At 30.6% G+C, this 27811-nt stretch overlaps 1 protein-coding gene across 9 annotated transcripts in view; it reads left to right on the top strand.

The window, feature by feature from the left end:
• The window catches only part of PMCA (plasma membrane calcium-transporting ATPase 3), a 762833-nt gene that overhangs the window by 505766 nt on the left and 229256 nt on the right, over positions 1–27811 (top strand). For 8 of the 9 annotated variants that reach the window (XM_075362205.1, XM_075362203.1, XM_075362206.1 and 5 more), the window contains 2 exons: positions 8912–9097; positions 17254–17445. In XM_075362205.1, coding sequence (XP_075218320.1) covers positions 8941–9097; positions 17254–17445 — 349 coding nt within the window. In that variant the 5' untranslated portion in view covers positions 8912–8940. Of the gene's footprint in view, positions 1–5167; positions 5286–8911; positions 9098–17253; positions 17446–27811 lie in introns of those variants that run through there. The other variant, XM_075362202.1, reaches the window with a different exon arrangement.

Genomic DNA, 27811 nt, shown 5'->3' with positions numbered 1-27811 from the left:
ATCAATTACACCTCCTCACTGTCCTCCATGCACCATTCCAACCCGTGTAAGGCAGCCGCGCACTCGCGCCGCAGCCTGTCCCGATCCAGGTTCCTAAGATTATAGCGATCCGGATCTGGAGCTCTTAGACCGCCTCCGTACACGATCTCATAGGTTATAAGCCTATGATCGCTCACAATGGCCTCGGACCAGACAGTCCAACTACTTGTACTTCTACGTATATCGCCCATCACCAAGGTGACGTTGGTATAACTTTCCCCCAGTTCGCAAGAGCAAGTCGGCGGTTGTTCTGCATCATTAAGCAAGTAGAGGTTCCTAGCCTCTACGAACTGTGCGAGACCAGCGCCTCTGGAGTCAGTGAGTGGTGAATGCCAGGCGGAAGACTTGGCATTAGCGTCCAGAGCAACCAGCATTCTGGTGCCCGGGAGACCATCCAGAATCTGCCCAACCTTCGCCAATAAGTCATCGATACTCCATCTAAGCTGGAATTATCCCGAAACCAGTACAACATCGAGCATACCCCTTGTGACTCGCATGACAGTGAATTGCTCATCAGAAAACTGAAGCTACCAGATTGCACCCAACGAGACCGAGCCCACTACGATAGCAGAGAGTGGCTGTGCCCCACGAAAATGAATAACATGAACCCCGTGGAAGCCGACCACTCTATCCCCGAGCGTGTATGGTTTCTGGACCAAGAGGACCTCGAGATCGTACTCCTCAAGAATCCTCATGGCCTCATTGGTGGCCGTCCGGGAATGATGCAGGTTTAACTGCCCCAGGTGCAACCGTTCGATATGGTGACGACCGTCCTCGAAAGCTTCCCCCAATTCAGGCGTCGCCATACGCCGTACTATTTATGGTCTTAGCTCAGGCTATGTCGTGTGACCTGCATTGTTTCCTCCTGACCCGGTGCCCAGAATCAAAGCCTTTCACCAAGGCACAACGAGCGCAGTTTGCAGGCGCGATCTTATTAGGGCAGTTAACTGCCCTGTGCCATCAAAGCCGCAATGCCTACACATCTCCGACTGTGCTCTACAGCGGAGAGAGGTGTGACCAAGGCATTGACATTTGAAGCATCGGGGTACTTCTGTTTGGTCAACGACCCTGCAAGAGAACAGCCGACCATGGTCCACCCAAGCAGCCGACACCAGCCACCAAGACTTGACGGATCTTAGACAAGGTCTCTATTACCCAGTGGCTCTTTGAAACGCCTGGTACTACGTCTGCAGTCTGAATGAAGCTGCCACCTAACACAATACAGGTGAGCGTCAACAATTTCTTCCTCGAGCAAGGCCGTCCGTTCTCACACATTTTTCGTTCCTTCTACGTGTTCCCGGAACATTTTTCTCCCTTAAATTTGAATTTTTATCTGGACTCAGCCTGAAGAAGAGTCCCGTTTCATATGCGTTATAAATTTGAACACTGGAGTATCTCTTCCTTAGTTTAGGCCAAACAGTGATTAATCTGTTTTAGTTTGCTTCAGACGGAACACCAGATGACTCAGCAGAAATTTTTCCGAACACAATATCGTGACGTTTGAGAAAGCGTTGGATCCATGAAGAACACGGACGAAAATTTAAATTCAGTCTAGCTGCAAAATCTTCGGTCTTTTGCAATGGAACTGGGCCGTTTATTAGAATATAAGAACTTCTTTGAATCTTGAACCATTTTAGTAATGCTTCTGCAAGTGCTACTCCATATTTTTTTTCAGATGAAAAGAACTACTTTTCTCGTATGCTTGTTTAATTTTATCCCGATTTTTTGATATTGTTGAGACAGTTGAATGATTCACAGATAATTCTTTGCAGATATCAGTGTTTTTTTCTCCTAATTGTAACCTCCAAATTATGTACGCTTTTTCTTCTACAGTGATTTTCTTTTAGGGATTTTGAAACCCGTAAAAAGAAAAAGAAAAAGTAAAAGTAGAAATGTATATCGAAATAGAAATACAGTACGCACAGCTTATTGCAAGCCTAATCATGTGATACTGTTACTACTGTCGAATTACATCTGTTCAAATGAATGGTGAATACAGTTCCGTATTACGGTTACATAAACATCCGCTCTATATTCTAACAATATCAAAGCTAAAAATGACTTATTTAAAGTTAAATATGGTCGTTATTGCTGATTTCGTTGTTACAGCCGGTGTCATTGTAGCAGGTGTTTTTTTTCTATAAGTAGTATTAAATTCAATGCAGACCAAACGGGGACCAATTTTTTCGTTGTTACAGTAGATTCATTGTTTTAAGCAATGCCGCTATAAAATATTTTTACTGTATAGTTATCTTTTTCATTCGGCAAAAGTAGACCGTAACTAGTAGTAAGTTTCCACAAGGCTTAATAGGTGATTGCATGTAGGGTCGATAAATTTATTTTTCAAGTCAAAAATGGTGATCATATCGACTTGAGAGAGCGATCAGAAATTATGTATTATTTTAGGACCTACTGTTCTTACTAAACATATCATTTGCTTAAAGTTACAATTTTTAAAACTAGTCGAAGTGAAAAGTATATATTGTTACAATATGAAAATATGCCCCATATTTACATTACTTCCCTGGGAAGTTTTGCGATCTGAGCCTCATTAAAATAATTTTTTAAGGAAAACTTTGTTTATCTGCGGAGATTAATGTAAATATCAATAACAGTGTGTTTACTTCCTTCAAAGAGAGACCCACATTTACCTATATTAAAGAGACTCGTGTTTAGCCTATATTATTTTGTATCCGTCTTTTGAACTACATCAATACTAGTCATTGGAATTCATTCATTGGGAAGATTCACAAGACCCATTAGCAGCTCTTAGGGCTATTCTTGTTGGAGGAGGATTTGTGTAAGTAATATTATTGATTAATGTGCGTTATGAGCATTATTGTGATGTACTGTGTATTACGTGGTAATGTGCTATGAAGTTTACACAGAATAATAATTTACTTGTGTAATAATTTTTTTTTTTTTTTGTCTTCAGTCATTTGACTGGTTTGATGCAGCTCTCCAAGATTCCCTATCTAGTGCTAGTCGTTTCATTTCAGTATACCCTCTACATCCTACATCCCCAACAATTTGTTTTACATACTCCAAAAGTGGCCTGCCTACACAATTTTTCCCTTCTACATGTCCTTCCAATATTAAAGCGACTATTCCAGGATGCCTTAGTATGTGGCATATAAGTCTGTCTCTTCTTTTAACTATATTTTTCCAAATGCTTCTTTCTTCATCTATTTGCCGCAATACCTCTTCATTTGTCACTTTATCCACCCATCTGATTTTTAACATTCTCCTATAGCACCACATTTCAAAAGCTTCTAATCTTTTCTTCTCAGATACTCCGATTGTCCAAGTTTCCCTTCCATATAAAGCGACACTCCAAACATACACTTTCAAAAATCTTTTCCTGACATTTAAATTAATTTTTGATGTAAACAAATTATATTTCTTACTGAAGGCTCGTTTAGCTTGTGCTATTCGGCATTTTATATCGCTCCTGCTTCGTCCATCTTTAGTAATTTTACTTCCCAAATAACAAAATTCTTCTACCTCCATAATCTTTTCTCCTCCTATTTTCACATTCAGCGGTCCATCTTTGTTATTTCTACTACATTTCATTACTTTTGTTTTGTTCTTGTTTATTTTCATGCGATAGTTCTTGCGTAGGACTTCATCTATACCATTCATTGTTTCTTCTAAATCCTTTTTACTCTCGGCTAGAATTACTATATCATCAGCAAATCGTAGCATCTTTATCTTTTCACCTTGTACTGTTACTCCGAATCTAAATTGTTCTTTAACATCATTAACTGCTAGTTCCATGTAAAGATTAAAAAGTAACGGAGTTAGGGAACATCCTTGTCGGACTCCCTTTCTTATTAGGGCTTCTTTCTTATGTTCAATTGTTATTGTTTGTATTTGTTTTTAATATGATTTATTTTAAAACTTTTTTCTTCTTCACAAAGACAATTGCTGTTATTGACGGACAATTTTTTAATCTACTCTTGTTATTAGCATTTCATCATAAAAATCTTGAATAGGTTTTTCAGGGTAATAATAGCTTATCACAGACTCCATTCTCTCTCCTATTATTAAAAGTATGTTTTAAATTATACAACTGTTATTTTTTATAGCATATATTTACTTAAATTATTATTATTTTTTATAATTCGTGTTTTATTTAGGCATTAAAACAATCTTTACTGCCTTGTAACTGCTTAGTATCAGTAGAATGGTTCGTACAACAAACATTTCATTTATCAAATTTTGTGGTTAGTTAATACTGATTGATATTCGAAGCACAAGGAAGTAACTTTGCGGTTTAATTTAAAATGTAAAACGGCCTATGAAGACGTGTGTTTTATATATACGCCTTTTATATCTAAAACAAAAAACGCGCGATTTAGAATAAAATTTAATGTAAGAACAATTGTGGAGAACGAGAATCTAGATTCTACTGTTCATGGTTTGCAGCTGCGCTATCTGTACGGTTGAATTTCAACTTGGAATCGAAAATGATTTAGCCCTGAATTTCGCATTCCTTTCGCATCATATCTTTAGTTATTTTTTTTATTAAAATGTGTGATCAAATTCTAAATATGTGATACATGCGTAGTTAATTTTACTGTTTTTCGTGAATTGTAGCATTAAGCGGATAATCCTCCATGAATCTAGTCACTGCATTCTTTACATGTATTTCAATACGTTCAAATCAAAGCTCTACTTTTCCATTTTAATGAAGTTCTTTATCTATTCTTTATGTTAACAGTGTCAGTGTTCTTATTCTTGCTGTGTCACTTTGAACTCGATAAGTTATTAAATCGAAAATCAACGGCTCGATAAGTTAGTTACAAATATATTCGGGAAGAATGAACATGTGTTGAATTGAGTAGGTTATGAATGACATAACCTCACTTTTTATTTTGTTCCACGTTTCACCTATTTACGAATTTCTCCCCATTAAAAGTTTACTGTTAATAAAAAAATATTCAAATTATTCTGAGGAATATTTTCTTGTATGTATCTAATTGTCTGGTTCTTTAATTTTTATTTTATTTGGTCGTGTTCAGAATAACTCTATACTATTTTCCTTTGGGTGATTTAGTTACCTGTGTGAAAGTTTTGGTTTTTCAATTGTATAAATATTTTGATACTGTTTATTTTTATCAGACAGTATTTATTATAAGTTTTAAAGTGTGCAGATGAAACAGTCGTTCGTAAAAGAATACGCGGTGTTTTTATTTAATTATTTTTTGTATGTTAAGGAATAGGATTCTATATTTTATATCAAGGTAAAATTGTTTTATTTGGTCGGTATAACTATAAAAGTATGTGGTTAATATATTAATTATTTCATACGTAGTAATTCTAATTGTTTACTGGGACATGCATAAATTTTTAATTTATTCAAAATATCCTGATATTGACAGGTACAGCAGTAAAATATTGGTGTAGTGATTGCAAGATACCTAAAGATACAAAATGTAGAACCAAGTAAAACAATGCCAAAATTTAAAAGATTATTAAAGCATTTTCTCTATCCTGTATTTTATTCAGTTGATGAATTCCTTACACTTTTCAACTTTGTTAATATGGGTTGGAAATTTGGTAGCATTTATTTGTTTCATTTATATTGTTATATATTAGAGATGCATAGTAGTATAATATATAGTAGATAATTTGTATTTGAAAACTATCACTTGTGTTTTATACAAAGACCTTCATTTTATTAATTTATATTTTTAGATTATATAATGCAAAATATAACTTTTTTGTTTATTATAGTGTTGGTTAATTTATTATGATGTTATTCTGTTTTCTATTGTCTGCTTTTTTTTAGATATAATTTTCTCTTAAGAAAATTAACTTTGCAATATTGTAATACAGCCTTCATAGATTTTATTTAAATATAATATATAAATTGGCTTTTTTATTGTATTATTTTTCAAGAATATTGGATGTGATACAGCATGTATATCTGTAGGAAGAATTTCAGTCGTTCTTTTTTGAAGTGAATTATATCTCTTGTACTGAATAAATCTGGCCTATTTTAACGTAACATTTTATATGAAAAATATGTATAAACATGTCTAATTTGATCAGGATATTCTATTGTTAGCCTATTTTAATATTTCTTTCATTTTTACTCGAGTTAACTGTTAAAAAAGTCGATAAATTTGTTATTATTTTATTTGTGACAGTCGATGATGAAAATTATTTACGTATAACTTTTTAAACTACAAACTGAACCAAGTTCAATATAATGTTTTTAATTGCTCTTACCTCTATGTTTAATGATTGGTGCTGCTGTTCTCATCCTGACATTTTTATGAAATGTTTAAATACAATAATAATTATACTAAATGAAGATGAATAATTTAAATCCAGCATGTTATTATGATTCCATTCAAAATATATATCTGTTAAACTCAAAAAAAGTAACAACAGTAACACCACCTGAGTCTAGTGAGAATAGTAACATTAGTGAAGATTGCTGCAAGAATGTCTGAAAATCTTTTCTTTTAAAAATGTTACATTCAAAATTAAATTTGGTTTCATTTGGCATTCAAAAAATATGTAGCTTTACATTGCTAAAAAACTTTTATTTCTAATTATCTTTTTTTTATTACAGTTTGTTTTATTTATAACTATAAATTTGTTCTTTATTTTAATTTTATTATTGTGTATTATTTTTTAAGCAAGGTGATCTTTAAGAACCAAATAGATATTGTTAACCCCCTTTTAGTAACATTATACCCTACCAGTACAATAAATACGTATTGTCTAAATAATTTTTTTTTGTGTGATGCTGTTTTTGGCACAATCATGTTTAATGTTTAATGTTTTCATTTTTTCTTTACAAATCAGAATTTTAAGAACCATGCTGGTATCATTTTAGTTTTTTCTTCTTTTCCTCCATACTTTACTGTGTTTTTCTCTTCTCTGTTGGACCACTGTTGTGTCTTTTACCACAGGAACCTTTGTGTTGTGTACTATTTATCTAAATTCCTTTTTATCAAGCCAGTCTATTTCTGAAATGTTTTATTTCTTCAGTTCTTTCATTTGTTTAATATTTCCACCTAATTTTTGAGTTTCCAAAATTTATTGAAAAGTTTTTTGTGTAGTCGTTTTGGATCTATTCAGATCTTGTGATCCAGGAAACTTAAACCTTCTCTTTGAAATGGTTGTTTCTATATTTTCTTGATTTTTGTTTATTTCAGTGTTTGATTTTAATCTGTATGCTTCTGTCTTATGTGATCCCTGTATTTTTTTTATTTAGTAAAATGTTACATTTTTTTGTGAACTGTTTTTATTTCTTATTTATAGAGTATGTGAAAGTACCATTTCTACTTAGTAAATTATGAAACCTTAATTTTTATTAAATCTGCATTTGTGTGATGGACTATACATATTTACAATATCAGTAAATAAATATAGAGAAAATTTACACTTTTTATTGAAAACTTTATAAAATAAAGCCTTCTGGTTTATAATTACAACGTAAAATCAACAATGTATTGTGTTATACTTTTAACAATTACACATCTTTTCTTACAATTCCATAGACTAAATTGTTGATAATTTACTTATTTTAAAAGTAAATTTGTTTTGTATCTCATACCTCTTTGTTTTTTGTAGGCTTACATTTCTATTAGTTATATCTTGTACCTGCAGTTTTAACTGCAGGTACTATTTAAAGTGTAAATGCCTGAAAATCATGAAATATTTGTTTAGTATGAAACCATGTTTTAGTAGTATTAAATGTATGTTAGGTTTTGGTGACATCTTTTCAATTACATTTTAGTTGAGATAACAACCATTTTTTTTTTTTAATTTCATTTATTGATTCTGTTTTATTGACTTTAAACTTAATTCATATTTGATCTACAAACTTAAAATTTCTAATATCACTGTTGTAGAATGTATTTGTTCTCAGTGATCTTCACTGTTTTATTATACTTATTGGTTTTGTTTTTAAATAACTGCAGATACAATAACAGATACAATTATAGATAGTAGGAGTTGTATTAGGCATGATTGCTGTAGAAGAGAGGTATTGAAACCTGTAGTTTTGTCATTTAGTCAAAGAGAATGTGTTATTCAAGCGGTGGTGGTTATTTAGGATATTATTAAGATACAAACATTTCCACTGACAGCATAACAATATCCTTAACAATTATATAAATTTTAAGTTGTTAAAATTTTATATATAATATATCTGATTGTCTCCCTTCCACTTACTACTTCAATCTCACTAGAGTGTGCAGGATTTTAAATCAACATCTGTTAATACACAATAAAACACTGAATATGTTCAACACCAGACTGAAATGCTTCTGTTGCTGCAGCAATTTTATTAATAATTTTTAAATCTTAAAACTTTGTTGTTAAATCAGAATAGATTGGAAAGATCATGAACTGATTTTCTGTTGTCTCAGTTACTTTTTTGATTTTATAAACATAAAATTTTATTTTAAAATCAGAACCCTACAGTAAGTTCCCATCTTTAAATTACAATAGGCCAGAATGTTGCAAGGAAATATTGGAATGGTACAATAAAGAAAATGTGGTGATAGATGGAGCAAATGAATTGTAACATTTAATTTACAGGTAAGTTGATGTAAACTGTATGCACATGCTGCAGTGACTTACATAAAAGATATCCCATTGCAGTATATAACTCATCTTCAGTCCTTCATTACTGTGTACTTACTACAGGTGGTAGTGTTCCATTAATTTGTGGGAATAATACTGTATGAATAATATAGGGATCATTTATCGTACAATGACTACCAAATGAAAAATTAAAAATGCAACTCACGTTAACTATAGTGACTATTAGTTTAATATATTTTTTCATCTATATTTCTTGAGGTTTTTTTTTTTTATAAAAGTAATGTGTAATTTCTTTATACAGCAGGTGGTGCAGGAGTAGGCCCATACAAGATGGCGATGATAGATGGGCGGCCGGCGCAGTATGGGATTTCTCTCAAGCAGCTGCGGGAGCTCATGGAGCACCGTGGCCGTGAAGGTATTGCTAAGGTTACAGAGTACGGAGGGGTGCAAGAAATATGTAAAAAGCTCTACACATCACCTAGTGAAGGTAAGACTTCAGTTTTTAGTTATATATTCTTTCAAAAACTGAGCTATTAATTACTGTATTTTTAATGTTTGTCAAGCATAATATACATATATTTTGTTGGGATATATGTCATAGGCATATACACTCATGATCAGTTCTCAAGAAATGGTTCCAATTAGAAACTTTTACCAGTTGATACAGCCAGTTATAAAATACTTAGGAAAGTAGGAAAATTTGTTCTTTATTTTAAAACCTTGGCTGAAGTTTTGCTGATAATTTGAAAGAGAATGTATGAGAGATTTTGTTACCTATTATTTGAAAATTGTAAGCAAACATCCTTCTTCCATTTCAGTTAACTTCTCATTTAGATGATGTACAAAATCATTCATAATTTTTTAAGTGCGTCAAATATGATTTAGTTGATTTTGAGGTGAATTCTCCCAGTGTAAGGCCTGAATAGACTCCTCTTAAAATAGTCTCACAGAAAAGGTTATTGTCCAAAAGATATGGCACTAAGCTGGCCAAAGGATTATCAAAAGGAAAGACAAGACTGCTAACAAATATCATATGTAAATCACGCAGACTGTGTATAGCAATACGGCTTGTTGCGCTATCTTGTTAGAACCTAATTCTCTATCTTTGAAAATTGTGTAGAACAATGTTCCATGTGGCAGTGGTTGTCTCTTCTTGAGAATTATGGACTTGCGATTTGGGATGCTTGGTTTACCCATTACAATGCTACTTTAGGTGAATAAAGTTGCCTTTGATGACTCTGTTATATGTTTTTCAGTGGCAAATATGGATCATATCTTTGATCATTTTTTTCTGATCTATCCGGTTTTGTTTCTCTCATTTAGTTCTTGCATAATTGCCATTTTGTATGGATGCAAATCATATAGCACACATCTAAGAATAGGTGTAGTTAACTCTAGTTTTATGTAAATGTTTTTGAATCAAACGATTCTTAACAGTTGATTTCTATACGTCCTTACAACAGTATGTTCATGCCCTTTCTGTAGATTTTGTTTCTAAAATCGATCAGAATATTTTTATCATCCCCATAGATTATTTGAATTATACTTACTAGTCAAAACATATTCTAATTAACCTCTACGTTTGAAAAATTGATTTTGATTTAAAGAAAAGCTTTACACATATAGTATGTTTACACTACTGATCCATCTCTGAGTCTGATGAGTGGCAAAAAATTACTTTCAAGCCCTGGGATATCATCTTACCTATCATTAGGCAAACATAATGAGGGTAGGAGACAATAAACCATGAATTTTTAGAGAAAAGAAGAAAAAATTGAACAAGTAATACTGTGCAGGGATTAGTTATGATTTTAAGAGATGGTTGAAATTGTAAAATGAAATAAAAACTACAAAAGCAATGGCTAAGAAAGTATTTAATAGAAATAAAATGACTATTATGCCTATGGTGATGGGTAACCAAAAAACAAGAATTATTTTCTGTAAGCAAGTGGGTTGGCAGTGCTGTCCTTGTCAGGTAGTATTCATAAGAAACCATCACAGTGGACAGAGTGATTATTTCTTTAAGGCCCTCCCAATGCTCTCAGTGATCTTGTGATGACAAACTTTAAGGAGTAACATGCCAATATTAATTTCTGTTTCCTGCAGTGCCAGAAACAGTTTCAGTGCTTCGGGAAGCAAATGGGGAAAAAATTCTAAACCACCCAAGAATTTTCAATTTTTTTTACCCAGTTCAGAAGTGGCCAATTGTTACTTGAGGATGATTCCTGTAAGGGTCACCCCTCAACGTCCAGAACAGATGAAAATGTTCAAAAAGTGTGTGATGTTTGATCATCGCAGAGCAACCAGTGAATTGGAACTGGAATTTCCTGCAATTCATGCCAAAGAATCCTAACTGAAGATTTAAATATGAGATGCATCATGGCAAAGTTTATTCGTTTATTCCATGACTGCTTTCTGATGATCAGAAGGAGAACTGTGTTAGAGTGTGCCAGGAATTAAAAGAATAAGTACAAACTGACTAACTGCAAATGAAAAAGCTGGCAGCCTTTGAAATGTGGTGCTATAGACGCATGCTAAGGATGTCTTAGAAGGATAAGGTGTCAAACATCAAGGTACTAGAGAGTATGAATAAACAACTCGAGATTACGTCTACAGTACAAACAAGGAAATTACAGTATCTAGGTCACATAATGATGGGAGAGAAGTTTGAGTTGCTCCAGTTGATCATGCAGGAGAAGATAGTGGGTAGGCGTAATGTTGGGAGGTGCAGAAGTTCATGGTTGCGCAATCTGAGGGAATGGTTCAGCGCAACTTCCACTGAACTGTTCCGAGCTTCCTACTCAAAGCTCAAAGTAGCAATGATGATTGCAAACCTCCTGAAAGGAGATGCCACTTGAAGAAGAAGAAAAATCTTGAAAACCTGTTAAAAGCAATACCATCTTGACTCACTAAATAAGTGCTCCAATGGGATTTCTTGTCTTCTTTGCAATTTGCATTTTTTATATGTTTTTTTACATTTAGGCCCTATGTTGTTGAAGTTGACATTTTCAATACTTTTAAAATAGTTTTTTTTCACTATTGAAGAAAAAATAAATTGTAGCAAAATTCTAATTATTCTTCAGTGAAATAGCAATATTTCACTGTTTTTAACAGTGAAAGTTTATTATTTAGTGTGGTTAACCAACGAGCTTAATTTTTTCAATTTTAATGGAGGTGATATACCCAAAATGCTACTAGGAGCATCCAATTGATTTATATTGTGATGTGGGGGCAATGTATTGCTCTTGATCTTCGCATTCATATAGTTATTTGTTCTGCTAAGAAAAAAATAATTTTGAAACAGTTAACACAGAAAGACTTTCCAAGAACTAAATTTAAATTTGGAAAAATGTGTTCTTTAATTGCTTGCTCTAATGTTATTTGTCTTAAGTTTTTCATAACTGTTTTTTATGAGTTCTCAAAGGATCACAACAGAACTGTCCATACAGGTGACTGAATTTTGACAAAAACGAATTTTTCATGTTTAAAAACACTAGTGAGAGCTGAATTAACACAAAAAAATAAGTTGTTAGTTTTCATCACTAAATTCACAAATTTTAATGAGTTCTTTTGGCACTGTACCATACACTGTTTTATGACACTTCATTTACATAAATTCCTATGGAACATTGTTCTTTCATTGTTTTATTTGAAATTACTTGAAAATAATGTAAAAATTTAATTGATTTTTAGGTTTAAAACCTATTTATTTAATAAACACTTTCAAACACAGGATGAAATTTGAGATGCTTGGTAAAGATGTGAACAGGTCACTGACTAACGTCCGACTGACCAAACTGCAAAGCTAGATGATACAACAAGCATAAATGAGCATGTTGCAACATGAATTTTCCTGACGACTGGAAATGACTTCAAGCGCCTGTTATAACACGAACACTGCAGTTGGATGGTTCAAACTTTACAAGCCTATTTCAGCTATAATAATAAGTATAAAAATATTAAAGTGCCAGGAAGACATGAAACCTCCTTGGCGCACTTATTTAGTTAGTCAAAATGGTATTGCTTTTAACAGGTTTTTCATGATTTTTGAGAGTTTATAACTTTTTATTAGTACAATATACAGGACACTTTTTTATTTGCCATAAACATCTACAAAAACACTGTAAGTTGTGCAAATTTGAGATTTTTATTTTATTGTTGGACTAGAAAAAATTCTTTATAGAATCTTATTTCTTTGGAGTCATGTCATAAATTATTTAATCAAGATATCTTATATTTTTACTGCGTTGCAGCTAATTTCAGAAGGAATTATCATACAATTACGATCTAATAGTAGTAATCTAATAGTAGTAATAGAAGTAGATAAGTTAAACTTTTTATTGAAAAAAAATAATAGAAATTAATATAGACTATTAACGGAACTAAAGTATATTTTCCCAGAAATATAGCGAAGTATGTTTCTGTACAGGTTTTTCGTTATTTATTTCAGTAGGCTTTATTTAATGGGATATTTACTTAAATAATGATGTTCACTTTTCTAAATTTTTCACTATTATTAGACTAAAGAAAAAGTATGTGAAATAAATTATTAAAAATATAAATAATTAAATTATATATATATATAGAGTTGAATTTTTCATTGGAAACAGAAGCAGGAGAAATGTAGAATCAGGATTAATGTTATAAGAATCCCATCTTGATAGCATAGCACATTACAAGATTGTGTGTGTGTATGCGCATGCACGTGTATATATACAGCCTTGATTTTGTTTTCAGTATAATTTTGTCCTTTTTAACATACGTTCGTTATTAATGATTCATTTAATCGCAACTTCATAGTTGCTTATGTATTTTTCCTTAGTATGGAGTTCTAACATATTGAAGGTATTAGTTAAATGTTTCCGTTATAATTAATTTTTTCATCCGTCCTTTGAAATTAATATTACTGTAATTTTTATTCGATATGAGACATATAACTTTTTAAATATGATAAGGTATTAAACTTCAATAAAAAATATGCCAACTATTACTGCATCATATGGTAATAAAGAAAAATGGAGCAAAATTCATCTACCACTTTAAAATCAATTAGCATTACACCTTCTTCAATCTATATATCCATTGTTTACATCCAATTTCTGTTTATTAAAGCTGTACATTAACAATATAAAAATGTAAGCATAAAAAATATCAGTATTATTTTGGCATCATTTACATATCAATAACTCTTACATGCTCTTCTATGACAAAAGAGACTATTTGTGACAGATATGTCAAGTATATATATATATATATATATATATATATATATATATATATATATATATAATATATATACGTATCAAGATGTGTGGACATTTGTATTCCATTGAATTTCTGCTCTCTTGTTAACCTGTAAATATTTATTACATTAAGTTGTTTAAGTAGTATTTTGTTTTAAAATATTAAATATTTTCAGATTTTTTTTTTGAATACTTAACTTGACCTTGACTTATCAGGCTTCTAGGTCTTTTTTGCTTTTACTCATAAAGAAGTCATACAGTTGTAAAACATATCACAAATTATCTACAAATGTCTCAAGATTTTAAGAATTTTTTTTATTTATATACCCAGGGATATTCTGTACTTTTCTAGTAAGGTATGGTTGAATTTTCATTGCAGCTTGTCATGCTGGAAAAAACTCACATAAAATCATTTTAAAAAAGGCATGTTTTTAAAAGCTATTTTTTTTTTTGTTAACGCCTGATCAATTTACATTGCAGAACAAAAATAATTTTTCTTTGTGTTGAGAAGAAAAATATGTGCTTTTTATAGTATTTTTTCTCCTGAATTTAAATATGATATCTGTGTTTTCCCATCACACAAGGTTTCAGAGAGATAGGCATTTATAATTTCAAACATTTTAATACTTTCTGCATTCTTAACTACACAATATTCAAACATTTGACTCACCTAGAAAGTAAGAAATGACAATTTTCTGCTATATTTCGTCTGTGGAGCATCCCTCTTGATGGTCCAACAATAATTGGCCAGCATATTAGGAATCCATTTGCCTTGATACCTCTTTTACATAGCTGAAATCTCCTGATGAAATTGTTCCCCGTGCTCATCACTCACTCCGCCAAGATTTTCTGGGAAGAAATGTAGGTGCGTGTGCAGGAAGAGTACTTTAAAGGACATATTATAACCCAAAGTTTTATAACATCGTTAACAATATCACGGTAATTTTCTGCCTTTCGATTTCCCAAAAAACTGAGTAACATTTTTGAATTCTTGGCAAGCTGCTTTCTCCAGTGGATTCAATATTTCCTCAAACTTTTCATCATGCATTAGTGATCTTATTTGTGGACCCACAAATATTCCTTTTGTAATTTTTCCATCACTAATCTAAGAAAACTTCTGTTTTAAGTACATGAAACCAGGAATATTGTCCATGACCTTGGCAAAATTCTTCAATAATTCTCCTAGTGTGATATGTAACAGAGGTAGATACACATTTTTAGAATCATGTTTCACATTTTTCTGTTCAGGAATAAGTGATTCGCATTTAGGCCATTCTTTTCTAATGAAATAGTTTTTTTCTGTTCCTACTATCCCATTCACACAAAAAACAACAGTACTTTATGTAACTAAGCTGCAGACCAAGAATAAGTGCAATTACCTTCAAATCACCACAAATATTCCATTTATACACTGCGTATTAAAGCTTTTCCAATATAAATTTAAAGTTTGCATTTGTTTCTTTCATACTAGCAGAGTGAGCCACAGGTACTGATGGGAATTTATTGCCATTATTCAGAAGCGCAGTTTTTAAACTAACTTTAGAGGAATCAGTGAACAAGCACCATTCTGTTGGGTTACGTTCATTACAAAGTGTCTCCATAAGAGAAGAAATGTCATTAGAAAACACTAAGCCATCTTCTTCTAGTTTTTAAATTCAGAATGACAATTACAATAAGTACATATTTTATACTTTTAAAGAAGATTCCATCCTTTTAGCTGGGAAGCAAGCATTTCAGACTGTTTTTGGATAACTTTAAATCGCATATGAAATCATTAAAATTTTCTTAAATCAGTAAATGAGGCTCAGAGGATCTACTTTGTTCAAAAGTTGTATCACCAGAATCTGTTTCTTTTTCTTCATTACTTCCATCGAACTCTGAGCTCTCCTCATCTAATGTCACATGTTCTGGAGGCTTTGGTATGGGCAATTCTTCGCAGTGTGGAACTGGTCTCATTGCAGTACACCACTGTATGTTTTGATTTGACGTAATCCCTTTAATGTTTGTTAAGCAGAAATAATAGTCAGTAGAGTGATCTTTGGGTTCCCTCCAAATCATAAGGATAGCAAATGGCATGTGGCGTGTGCCATTTTTCCATGCACTGAGAAGCCTAGAACACAATAAACAACAGATATGTGGGGCCCAGGCCCTTGTTTAGTCCCCGACTTTACACCCAAAATAAAGTTCATAACACTGTTTTACTAATGGAATAAGGTTTCACTTTATGGACTTGAGCGTCACTTCACCACATATATAACAAAATTTGTTAGGATGATTTAAAGAAACTCTAGGCATTTTTTGACTAATTAAAAGAAATAAAGTTGTAAATATGTAATACACAAATTATAATTCAGACACAAATCACTCACAATGTCGTATATACTGGTTCACTACTATCTCAGAAGTGGCATCGTTCTGATGAATGTGTGCTACACTAGATCATGTTTATACATATCTATACACGTCTGAACCTGCACAACAGTAGCAACGCTACCCTTTGAGTTAGCTCATGTGGTTCCATCATATTTACAGTGATCTCAGAGCTTTTACTTGACAATGGACAAATGAACAAAAAAATGTTTTAGGATATTTTAAAAAATTAAAATAACAAAAAACTGTTGGTGATGAAGAAATTCCATATACATAAGTACACCTATTGGTACTCGTGAGAAAAAAAATCATGTTGACCAGTGTTATCAGTCAGCAGGAACATTTAGCAGTAATTTAATGAATATCCTTTCCAGGTAAATTCTTCAGTCTGGTCCCTCTTTAGATTCAAGATATGGAAGCATGCTTGGTATCAATATTGATTTTTCCAAGGGGATTTTATATTATGTAATGGCAAGGTCTTACGGCTTCCAAAAAGAATCTGTGACAATTAGTATATTGCAAGTTATTTACAAAGAGATGTGTTTGATGAACAAGTATACTTTATCACTCCATTCTTTAGTATGAATTTTTTCTGCTATTTTAAGGTGAAGTGGTGTATCAAAAGTGCAATACGATGTCGCAAATCTTAGAGTAAAATATCTGGAAGAATGTCGTTTTTTTAAATATCTGGTTAATCAAAGGTCATTAAACATTTTTTTAAGAATGTGTAATGAAACCAGTAAACAGTAAAGTAAAACTGTAACATTAAAGTGCAATACCAGATGTACAATTTACGATGTGAGTAGTTGATAACAGCTTAAACAGTCCATTAAAAATATCTGTTAAATAGCTCTAAACAGTATCTGCAATGAAAATTGTATGTAAACTTCAGTCATGATAGTTCATGAGATCTTAATAAATAAATCAGAATTTTGTGTAGCACTATTAGTGGGCAAAAAAATTAGTTATTACTTATATTGGTTTAAATTTTCTAGTTTTTTCCTCTAATAATTTTGCTTCTTTTCTGTAGGTTTAAGTGGGTCAGCGGCTGATATTGAACACAGAAGAGAAACATTCGGCTCAAATACAATTCCACCAAAACCTCCAAAAACGTTCCTGCAATTAGTATGGGAAGCACTTCAAGATGTAACATTAATAATTTTGGAGATAGCTGCACTTGTGTCTTTAGGTCTCTCTTTCTACCAACCTGCTGATGAAGAGGGTGAGATAGATTTTACTTACCATTTTCTCTTATTTTTATGTAACTGATAATCATAGGGAGAAGTATTTTTATAGGATCATACGATATTTTAAATGTGCAACTTGTACTGGTATTCAAGTATCTTTAAAGTAATTGCAATATTTGTGAATATTAAAGAATCTAATAAATTTATTTTTTTTAGCGCTGTTTTCAATTACATCGTGGTTAAACTTTTCTTTTAACACTGTATTGAATTTTAAAAAAAAACACTTATTTTATGTTATTTCTTAGAATTTAAGATACATCTAAATCTTAATAAAACGTTATTTGAAATATAAAGTATAAGTCATAAAAGATTGCATTTAAGGTCGCCTTTGTGTTTTCTTAAGTAGTCAGTTTTTTTTACAAATTAATTTCTTTTACTGTTGTTTTTAAACTTTGTTGAAACTCCATGCCTTTGTAGAATATATATCTTTTCTGTTATCCTTAAAATTTTATTTAATTCTTTTATAGTAGTTTTATATAACATCTTTAAATTTATGTTCATTAAAAAGAAAATAATGACAATAAAGTGGCAATACGAGTAAAAAATAGACTTATACATTTATATAAGTAAAATAAACCGAATCATTTAATTATATATTTAAGAAACACAACATAAAGTAAAACCCTTAGTGTTTAATTAATGAAACACTGGTTTAAAAAAAACAAACAATGGTTTAGTTAAGAGAGTTTTTGGTCCTTTATTTAATCTTCTTCAATTTCTTCAAAATAATGAATGTTTGAACTTTGTGTCCAGTTATCTGATGCAAATTGGAAAGAACTAATATCAGTTTTGATCAGTTTATCTGTAAACACCTTAAGTACTTCACCTTAATGGTTACTACTGAAATCCAAAGTCAGAATTTCTCTCGGATGGATGTTTTGTTTGTTGTAAATCTGATATATTACATATGAATATTGACAAAAATTAAAGCTTGTTTTAAATTTATATTTATACAAAAATCCTGCAAAATAAAAAAGTAAAACCCCACAAAGTGAATCATTTTCTTCATATGAGGGTTAGTAAAACGGAAACTGTGCTTTTGTTTTTAACATTTTTTAGTTTCGAATAAAAGTACAAAATGTTCTAATATTTCTTAGTAAATTCATCTGGCTTATCTCACTTGCTAATGGCTGTGTTGACCTGGCATTGTCATGAAGGAGAATCACTTCTATGATTGTCTGAGTTCACCTTTTGTTCTGCGATCAATTAAACATTTTTGACAGATTTGCTGTCGGTCCTGTTTCTGATTTCAGGCTAAAAGTTGTAGAAGCTGCCTTGCACAGACTTTGTAGGAGAACCCAGTTCTCCTACCCTGCAGAACCCAGTTGTGACAATGGAATGGGCGCTTCTATGACTGATACTCAGTCCCCAAGCAATTTAATTAACTGTAAGGTACTGATCGTCTTCAGTGTGGTCAAAGGATCAATCGAATGTTGTCATCCATCACACTTGTTTTTGAATGCCTATTGTGACTCAAATTTTAGCTTCACTTTCTCCTTTAAATTTGCTGGCCCAGTCGTAGATTTGGGTATATGACAGTGTCATATCCCCAAACTGTTCCCACAGTCTAGTCAAAATTTCAGAGGGTTTGTTACCTTCATTCATGAGAAACTTCACATTGCACAAGTAATATAAGAGCCTCTTGTTCTAACATGATGCTACTGACCACAGAAACATGAATGGTGGGGTGTCTAGAATGCCATCCCCTCCTCACATCTCACCGTCAGTATCCCTCTATGTCAGCCCACTCATGTTCTTGCTCGAGCCATGAAAACAAAAGTTCAATTTATATTTGGTGACTGATAATATCAAAAATTTATTAGAAAAATTCATAAAGCAGGGAATGGTTGTATATATTGAACTGAATTTTGTGCCAGATGATATTTGCTCACTTTTTACTAACTCCCTTGTTGCTTCATATACAAATACAATTCATTACTGTTGTAAGAACAAATATAATGAATGATGTTATCTTTTATATTATGTCATGTTTTCATATATTTCCTTTATTTTTATCAACGTTTTGATATGTTTGTATATAAACAGTAAAATGGCTTTATTATGATAATATAACTGATTATTCATTTACTTTTGTACAAAAGTTCTGAGCTGTATGATAAAAAAAATTATTGCTTTTTTTGCTGAGGTGTTCAGATTCAAATCATTTCTTCTTTATTAATTAAATGAATTGCCTTCTTACTCCCTAATATATGAAGGTGTTACAATTCAGTCACCAGCTGACATTTATTTTACTTTTTATTAATTTATTATATTGTTTAATTTGAGTTCAGATTTCATAGAATGAACATAATGTTATAAGTTTTGAATCAATGTACAACAATACTAAATAGAAGATTATTGCTAACCTACAGGGTGTCCCATATAAAACGCAACCCATCAATCACTCATCCATGAAATTTCAAAAGTCAAGCTTACTCCCTTACTCGTTACTGAAATGGACTTGTCCAACATCTGAACATCGCAGCGACGCAGTAGAACACTACCGATAGTAACAACAATGCAATCATAACGTTCAGTGTATTGCTAGAGACAAGATGGTGTTTTCGCTAGATGACGTGTTTTCATTGTTGAGTCGTACTTCAGTACGAAATCAGTGGTTGCACTGCAAGATTTGTTTTGCCATAAGTACCCAGATAAACCAGCTCCTAACAAAACATCAGTATTAAGGTTAGTCGCAAAATTTAGAGAGACTGGTTCTGTTAATAACAAGGAACACAAAAGATCTGCGTCAGTGTTGCATACAGATTCAGTGTTGAACACTGAAATCAAAGACCGATTACTCGCCTTGCCAAATAAATCGATCAGACGTTTGTCTGCTGAAATTTATTTGTCTAAATCAACTATTCATTGGGCGACCAAACAGTTACAATTACGACCTTATCGCATTCAAACGGTTCATCAACTTCTTGAGCTCGACAAAGAAAAACGGCTACAATATTGTCAATGGTTCCATCGATTTCTGCGTGAGGGAATTAATGTTATGGATTTGTTATTTTTCACAGATGAAGCACGGTTTCATTTGGATGGCTACGTAACCAGCCAAAACAGTAGAATTTGGAGTAATGAAAATCCCCACGTTTATCACGAAAAACAATTACACCTGCAGAAGTTGGGAGTGTGGTGCGCGATATCGCGGAAGAAAATAATCAGTCCTATTTTTTTCGAGTACACCGTTAATGCAGAAAGATATCAGGATATTTTATTTCAGTTCATTGCACTCTTGGAAGAGGAAGACAGACACTGCTGGCTAAAACATGACGGTGCGACATCGCACTACGCAGGTTCAACTTCTGATTTCGTTGAGGAATTCTTTGGTAATCGTGTTATTGGTCGAGGCTTGTGGCCACCAAGATCTCCAGATTTGACTGCGGCGGATTTTTTTCTACGGGGTTACCTCAAAGAAAAAGCCTATAGCAACAAACCACGAACACTTGAACAATTGAAAGTCAATATTGAACAAGCTGTATTAAATATCCAGCCACAAACTTTGAAAAATGTTGCAAGAAACGCTGTAAAAAGAATTGAAGCTTGTATTCAAGAAGATGGCGGCCACTTCCAACATTTACTCTAAATGTAAGGTAATGGGTGGTAATAATAAAAATTACATTTACATTTACACATGCCTTTTTATTATTTCAATACCTACCAATATAAGGTTGGGTTGTGTTTTATATGGGAAACTCCTCATAATCAATGTATTATTTATTACAATAAAAAAGGTGTTAAACATAAACCAAATATTCAATGAATTATTTATTAGTCATAAATGAATGAGTGACATCAAAATCAAGAACTGTTCATTGGAATTAGGTTTGCAACAATTCATGTTATTATTTTAATTTATTCATATTTATCTTTATTAACATTATCATCATTTTTGTAATATCATTTAATTATTTAATTTACACTAATGGAGAAATTAATTGAATAAAGTTTAATAAAAGTCTGTTTAGTAAAGGCCTCAGTGACGAGAATTGGAACATTTATTCATAATTATGAAACCTATACAAGGTGACATTGCCACTTTATGGATTAAATTAAGGCATCTTCTTAATTTTTGAAAAACAAATATAACATTCAATCTCAACTTGAATTGGAATATGATGATGAAGTTTTAGAATCTATGAATATATAGGTCGAAGAAGATTTGTGTGCTATAGAATCTTACAAAATTTTATAGATAGAGCCATAAAACAATTAATCAAGAAGTTAGTTCAATTATACCAATTAAACACAATTACAGCCTATAAATTTACCTATATTTGAAGGTAACGTGTTAGAATGGCAGAATTATTTTAATATATTTATTGATTTATACATATCAGAGATGACTTATTCTAACATTCAAAAATTGCATTATCTGCATTCTTCTTTAAAAGTGAAGCCTTAGCTATCATTAAAGATCTCCCAGTAACAAATGAAAATTATGTTATAGCTCTAGAATTTGTAGAATAACTACATGATAACAAATATTTAACGCATCTCATAATGCTAATTGCATCATAAGGTCAGATTCTATAAAAAGAGAATCTGTAGATAATTTATCAAAATTTATTAATGAGATTTCCTCATGTGTCAATTTGCTCGAATCAATGCAACTTCCTGTCACCACAAGAATTTATTTTCATCAAATTTCTAACATCCAAGTTGGATTATAACACTTTAAGATTATGGAATGAGAAATTATCAAATGAAATTTAATAATAATAAACAATATACAGAACACACTGTTAGTTATTATGCTAAATTTAACTTTAATCAATGTTCGTTCTGTAACTCAAATCATTATTTATACCAGTGTAAGGAGTTTTTAAATTTGTCCATTGAAGATCGTAAAGCCTTTTTGGAAAATAATAATTGTTGTTCTAATTTTCTGCATAAAGGCCATTCCACTAATCAATGTTATTCAAAAAATCTATGTAAGATTTGTACTTAGAAACACAATACAATCATCCATAGGACAAATTTAATGATTCTAAATTAGAAAGTAAACACTCTGAAATTAATATGTATTGTTTATCTAAAAATCAGTTACAAAGGAAAACTGGTATAGTTCATTCATTCATATTATGTGTTGGTAATGTAATGAAGAACTGTTTAATTGAAGGAATGTTAAAAGAACATGATTCATGCTATTGTGGGCATCAAAAAATCCAGATGAAATAACAAAGGCAAACTTCGAAAGACATTTTTATTACTGAGAAACCACTACCTAGAGTATCGATTTAACAATTTTACAACAATAATAAACAATATTCACAATATTCTAAGAATAAACAAGATCATTCAAATATCAGTGATAATCATAACTATCTGTTGCAACAAGGTAACAGTATTTATCAAAATAGATCACATAAATTGTCTCATGAGAATATTCCTCAATCGAAGCATAAACATATACAGTATCTGAAAATGGAAGACTCTTTTATAACCCCTAAACGACAATTTGACTTTACAAAAAACCTACAGATGCCAACAAATCTTAACATTAATATAAGTTTAAATGTATTACCTTATACTCACGAGAACAGAATCCTGATTATCAAAATAGCATTTAAGGTCAAAACAGTAATAATACTGATAGTAACAATAAACATAATCCTTATCAAGACTTAAGGCCACAATCAAAACATTCAAAAGAACAGAGCTATTTCAGTTCTAATGATATACTGTTACTACTGCAAACAAATTCTTTCAATCTCATCCAATTATGATTCGTCATGGCAGGCAGAGGTCTAAGATCTGTGCATAAATTGTTTATTACCATTCTCTAATGTGTGAGTTTATTATTTGCATATTTTATTAGTACAATTTCATTTAATTTGTATTTCATATGAGTATTAATGTATTCATAACTATTTTTTATCACTAATTTGTATATTTATATCATATTATTTCTTTACAATCATGTTACACTCATGGACAGTCTATATGAATAGTTACTATACTACATACATGCACCTTGCATCATGTACATACATACAATATATATGTAAACATTACAAGTATTATTCATTACAGTTGTATGTAGACTTCCTGATTTATGTATGCAGTGTGAAGCAAGCATTAATATTTTCATATCATAAAGAATATAAGTATTATATTTAAATATGTACATTTAACTTTATTCATTGTTCTATATTATGGCATAATCTATACAGCATTGTATATTACATTACATTCATTAACTTATTTTTTAATGCATTCATTTGCAATCCCATTATTTATACGACATATTGAGATGATAAGTCACTTATTTATTATTTTCATTGAATTATTGTAACATTTCATATTATAAAAAATCATGTTTTTTTGCGGGCAGTATGTTCAGATTCAAATCATTTCTTCTTTATTAATTGAATGAACTGCCTTCTTCTTACTCCTTAATATATGAAGTTACAATTCAGTCACCAGCTGACATTTTATTTTACTTTTTATTGATTTCTTATATTGTTTAGAGTTCAGATTTCACAGAGTAAACGTGATGTTATAACTTTTGAATCTATCTACAACAATACTATATAGTAGATTATTACTAATCTATTTATATTTATCAATGTATTATTCATTGCAATAAAAAAGGTATTAAACATAAACCAAATATTCAATGAATTATTTCCTAATCAAAAATATGAATGAGTGACATCAAAATCAAGAAACAGTTCACCAGAGGAACATATTAATTTTATTTTCTCTTATATAAAACAATTTATGTATTAATACTCTAGTAAGACTATTCAGAAATTTTTAATGAGTTGTGGAGGTTTAAAGATCAGCATAGATATTAATTTTTATGTACTATTTTAGGAATCGATGAGACTACAGCATGTTTGAGATTACCGATAGTTTTAGGAATGGGTTTATAAGGATTTTATCTAAAAATGATGAAGTTATCTTTTTAAACTGTAAAACATTCATTACATTGGTCTTTGTTCAGTTGCTGTAAAATGAAAATCAGCTGTGTTGAAGTATTTTGAAATTTTCACCTTGTTTTGACTACTTTTGAAATACTTAATGCTGTATTTTTGCAGTTCACTTGAAATCAGTCTTCTACATAAAAAATGCTTGTAATAAAGCAAATAGTTTTTGAGTAAAATTTTTGGCATTAAAGATGTCTGAAATTAATTGAAAATGTCACAATTTGGAATTCTCCCTTATTTGTCTTAAAAACATTTTGTATTCATTTAAAATTTATCGAGTTTGATTTATCTCTGATGTTTTGTACAGAATCTTTACTTTGAAAGATATTCACAGTGAACAAAAAATACATATTAACTTATTGTAGTTTAAACTTTCGTCTGCAATTTTTTATTTCAAAATAATTTTTTTAAATAACTATGAAGTATTACTTATTTTTGGGAATTTTCAATACCCTTCAAATGATCCATTTCATTATTCATTTTTAAAAAAGTTACACTTTAAAGCAAATAAAATAAATCATTACTCTAGTTAATTACATGTTTTATTCAAATTATTGGAACATAGATGTTGTTTACCCATTAAAAAAAAAAACATATTTTTATTTTACGAAAATATATTACTTATTAAATAAATAAGTACACATTGAAATTCTCTAATAAATCCTATCAAAAAGGTTATATCCATTCTTTTGTGGTTATAAGTGAACTATTTTACAACACTGTATTTTGCTGTAACTTGTTTTTTCAGTAATGGTAGTGGAACTAAATTAAACTTAATTTACAAAGCTATCTACTTTTTCTTTTTTTTTTTTACATAAAAGCTAACTTTATATACAAGAATTTTTTGTAGTGAATTGTAAAGATAGGGCGTTAAAGTAAGATTTCTGAATGAAAGGGTTCAACAAGGGATATAAATTCAAAAGATATCTTTTCAATTTTTGTTGTACAGGAACCTACTTTAGGCTTCATAAAAGCTTTCTTTACATTTTTTAATAAAACAATTATTTTTGGGGATATTTGCCTAAAACATATTTTTCCCTTGTCTTTTTCTTTGAAACTGCTGATTCCATTAATCATTTACTGGATTGAATAATTGATTCTCAGAAAATAAAATAAAAATGAACATTGATAACGGTTTCTATTTTTTATTTTTATTTTTTGTATTACCATATCTTTTTATATGAATTTCATTCATTACTGAGTAAATTTTTTATCTATTGAAAAAAAAGAGTTAGTAAATGTTAAACAAATGAATTGAATCAAAGTAACTAACATCTTAATAGTTAATGTGTAACTGCATTTTACGAGAAAACTATTGATCAAACAGCATCAAGTGGGAAGAAGTTTCCTACCGACCTCAACTTAGTAAAAAACTAAGATACACATGAAATGTGTAGTACTTTTTGTTTTATCCAATATTAAAGAATATTTTATTGTAGATATTCGTATAATATTTATTTCTTATGAGTTTTTATATTTAATTTTCATGAAACAATGTAACACGGTATGGTATTAATTATTATTGAATATTTTTTATGTTTGATGTAACTGAATAAACATCTGTTTACTAAAAATTAAAAAAATTAAATTTGTTGTCCAATGGTTTTCATTCATTAAAATATTTTTTTCTTATTCTTATTTCTGTTTGTTTTCATCAAGAAAAATTAAAATTAATTTTTTGCTTTGTCAGACAAGAGTGTATATTGAAAAAAGTCTGTTAAAAATTACTTTTTGTATAACATATGTTAATTTGCTCATGACTAGATTTTGATATAAATTACTTTGTTAATTTAATTAGATTGTTATAATTGAATTTTAATATTTACTATTTTAATTAATATATATGTAACTTTTTGGGTAATCTGTAAGAAAAGTTTTATTTAAATTGTGATTTATTGGATATTAAATTTCAGCCAGATCTAGAATTTCAGTTAAAATAATCATGTGCCTCAAAGCATTTATTAAATTTGTTAACGCTCAATATTTGATAGCTTATAATTATTCAGTGCATTAAGCATTATAAGATTTTGTGTGGTTTCTTCGTTTAAGATAATCAATTTTTTTTAATATTTATAAATGTAAAATCAGTATTTCTTTTCCTCTCGTAATTGAGGCGTAAAGGTACTATAAAATACTATTTATTTTTAATTAATATGCATAAAATAAATAACCAACAGAATAATAGATTAAGTTTAAATTCAGTACTAGTTTTCATGTTGAGTTGTTTATATAGAATTACTTTACAGTATAAGTAGACTTCCTATTAATTGACTTCATTGGGACTGAAGCGATATTGTTTATTGAAAAGATTGGTCGATAAACTTGTAAAAGCGGTGTGTATTTTTCATAGTACAAAAGTTTAAAGTTAACATCAGCACAGATAAATACTCATGATGAGTTTAATTTGTACATTCTTGTTGATTTTCTTTAAGTTAAAATACTGCTTGACGATACCTGTCCTGTCACGGATAATGTTCTGCATTACCTGTTCTGAATTGCATCCTTACAGATTGACAATTCTTATCCTCAGAGCAGTACATCTAATGTAATTTAGAATTATGTAGAAGGAATAAGGGGTTAAACAACAGCTGCATAAACAACATAGCACTTTGTCAGACGTAAAGTGTTCTTCACTTAGTTAAGTATTTTTTTGTCGCTGGTTCATGTAGTCTCACCATTATTTAACACATAATATTGACAGATTGGAAGCGATTAATATTGAGCATTTGTTGTCGCATTATTGTAAAGTAGTGTGCTTTAATGACATAAGTTAATGGAGTTTATGAAGTCGTTATTGCAGGTTTTATGAATAAACGGCAGGATGGAATATTCATATCATGTATTCACTTATTTATGCAACACATCATTATTTATTTCTACATTTTTGTTAATAGTTGTGTAAATAAGAATCATGTGCCATCATGTCTGATGTCAAGCATCTCAGAATTTTGTTTGAATAAGCTAATCGCATGAGTAATTAAAAAAATCTATTAAAAGGAACTGTAATGCGCATTATTAGCTCATTTCACATGACTTTCATCATCTGCTATTTTTCAGTTTGCTGCTCGATGAAAGAGATTTTTGTAACAAATTTCATAAAACCATCTTTCCATAGCACACATTACTGAAGGTAATGTTTCTGTTTGAATTATTGTATTCTGGAAAAATGTGATAAAAATGAAAAAATCATCAGAATCTGCTTTTATTTTTGTCCAAACATATTGGAGGTAATTTTTTCATCCTGAGTTATATTGTTAATAGTACCGAAAGAAAAGATCACCAGTTCTATTGAGAGTGTAGGCTTAGAATACATCTACAAAACAAAAATGGACTAAATAAAGGTTTAAAGATTTCCAATTCAGTAGTTTCATTTATTTATTTATTTATCCACATGCACCTT

This window comes from Lycorma delicatula, chromosome 4 (assembly GCF_047948215.1).
Source record: "Lycorma delicatula isolate Av1 chromosome 4, ASM4794821v1, whole genome shotgun sequence".
NCBI lineage: Eukaryota > Metazoa > Arthropoda > Insecta > Hemiptera > Fulgoridae > Lycorma > Lycorma delicatula.
Note: the sequence above shows the minus strand (reverse complement) of the source record. Positions and strands in the feature narration are given on the sequence as shown.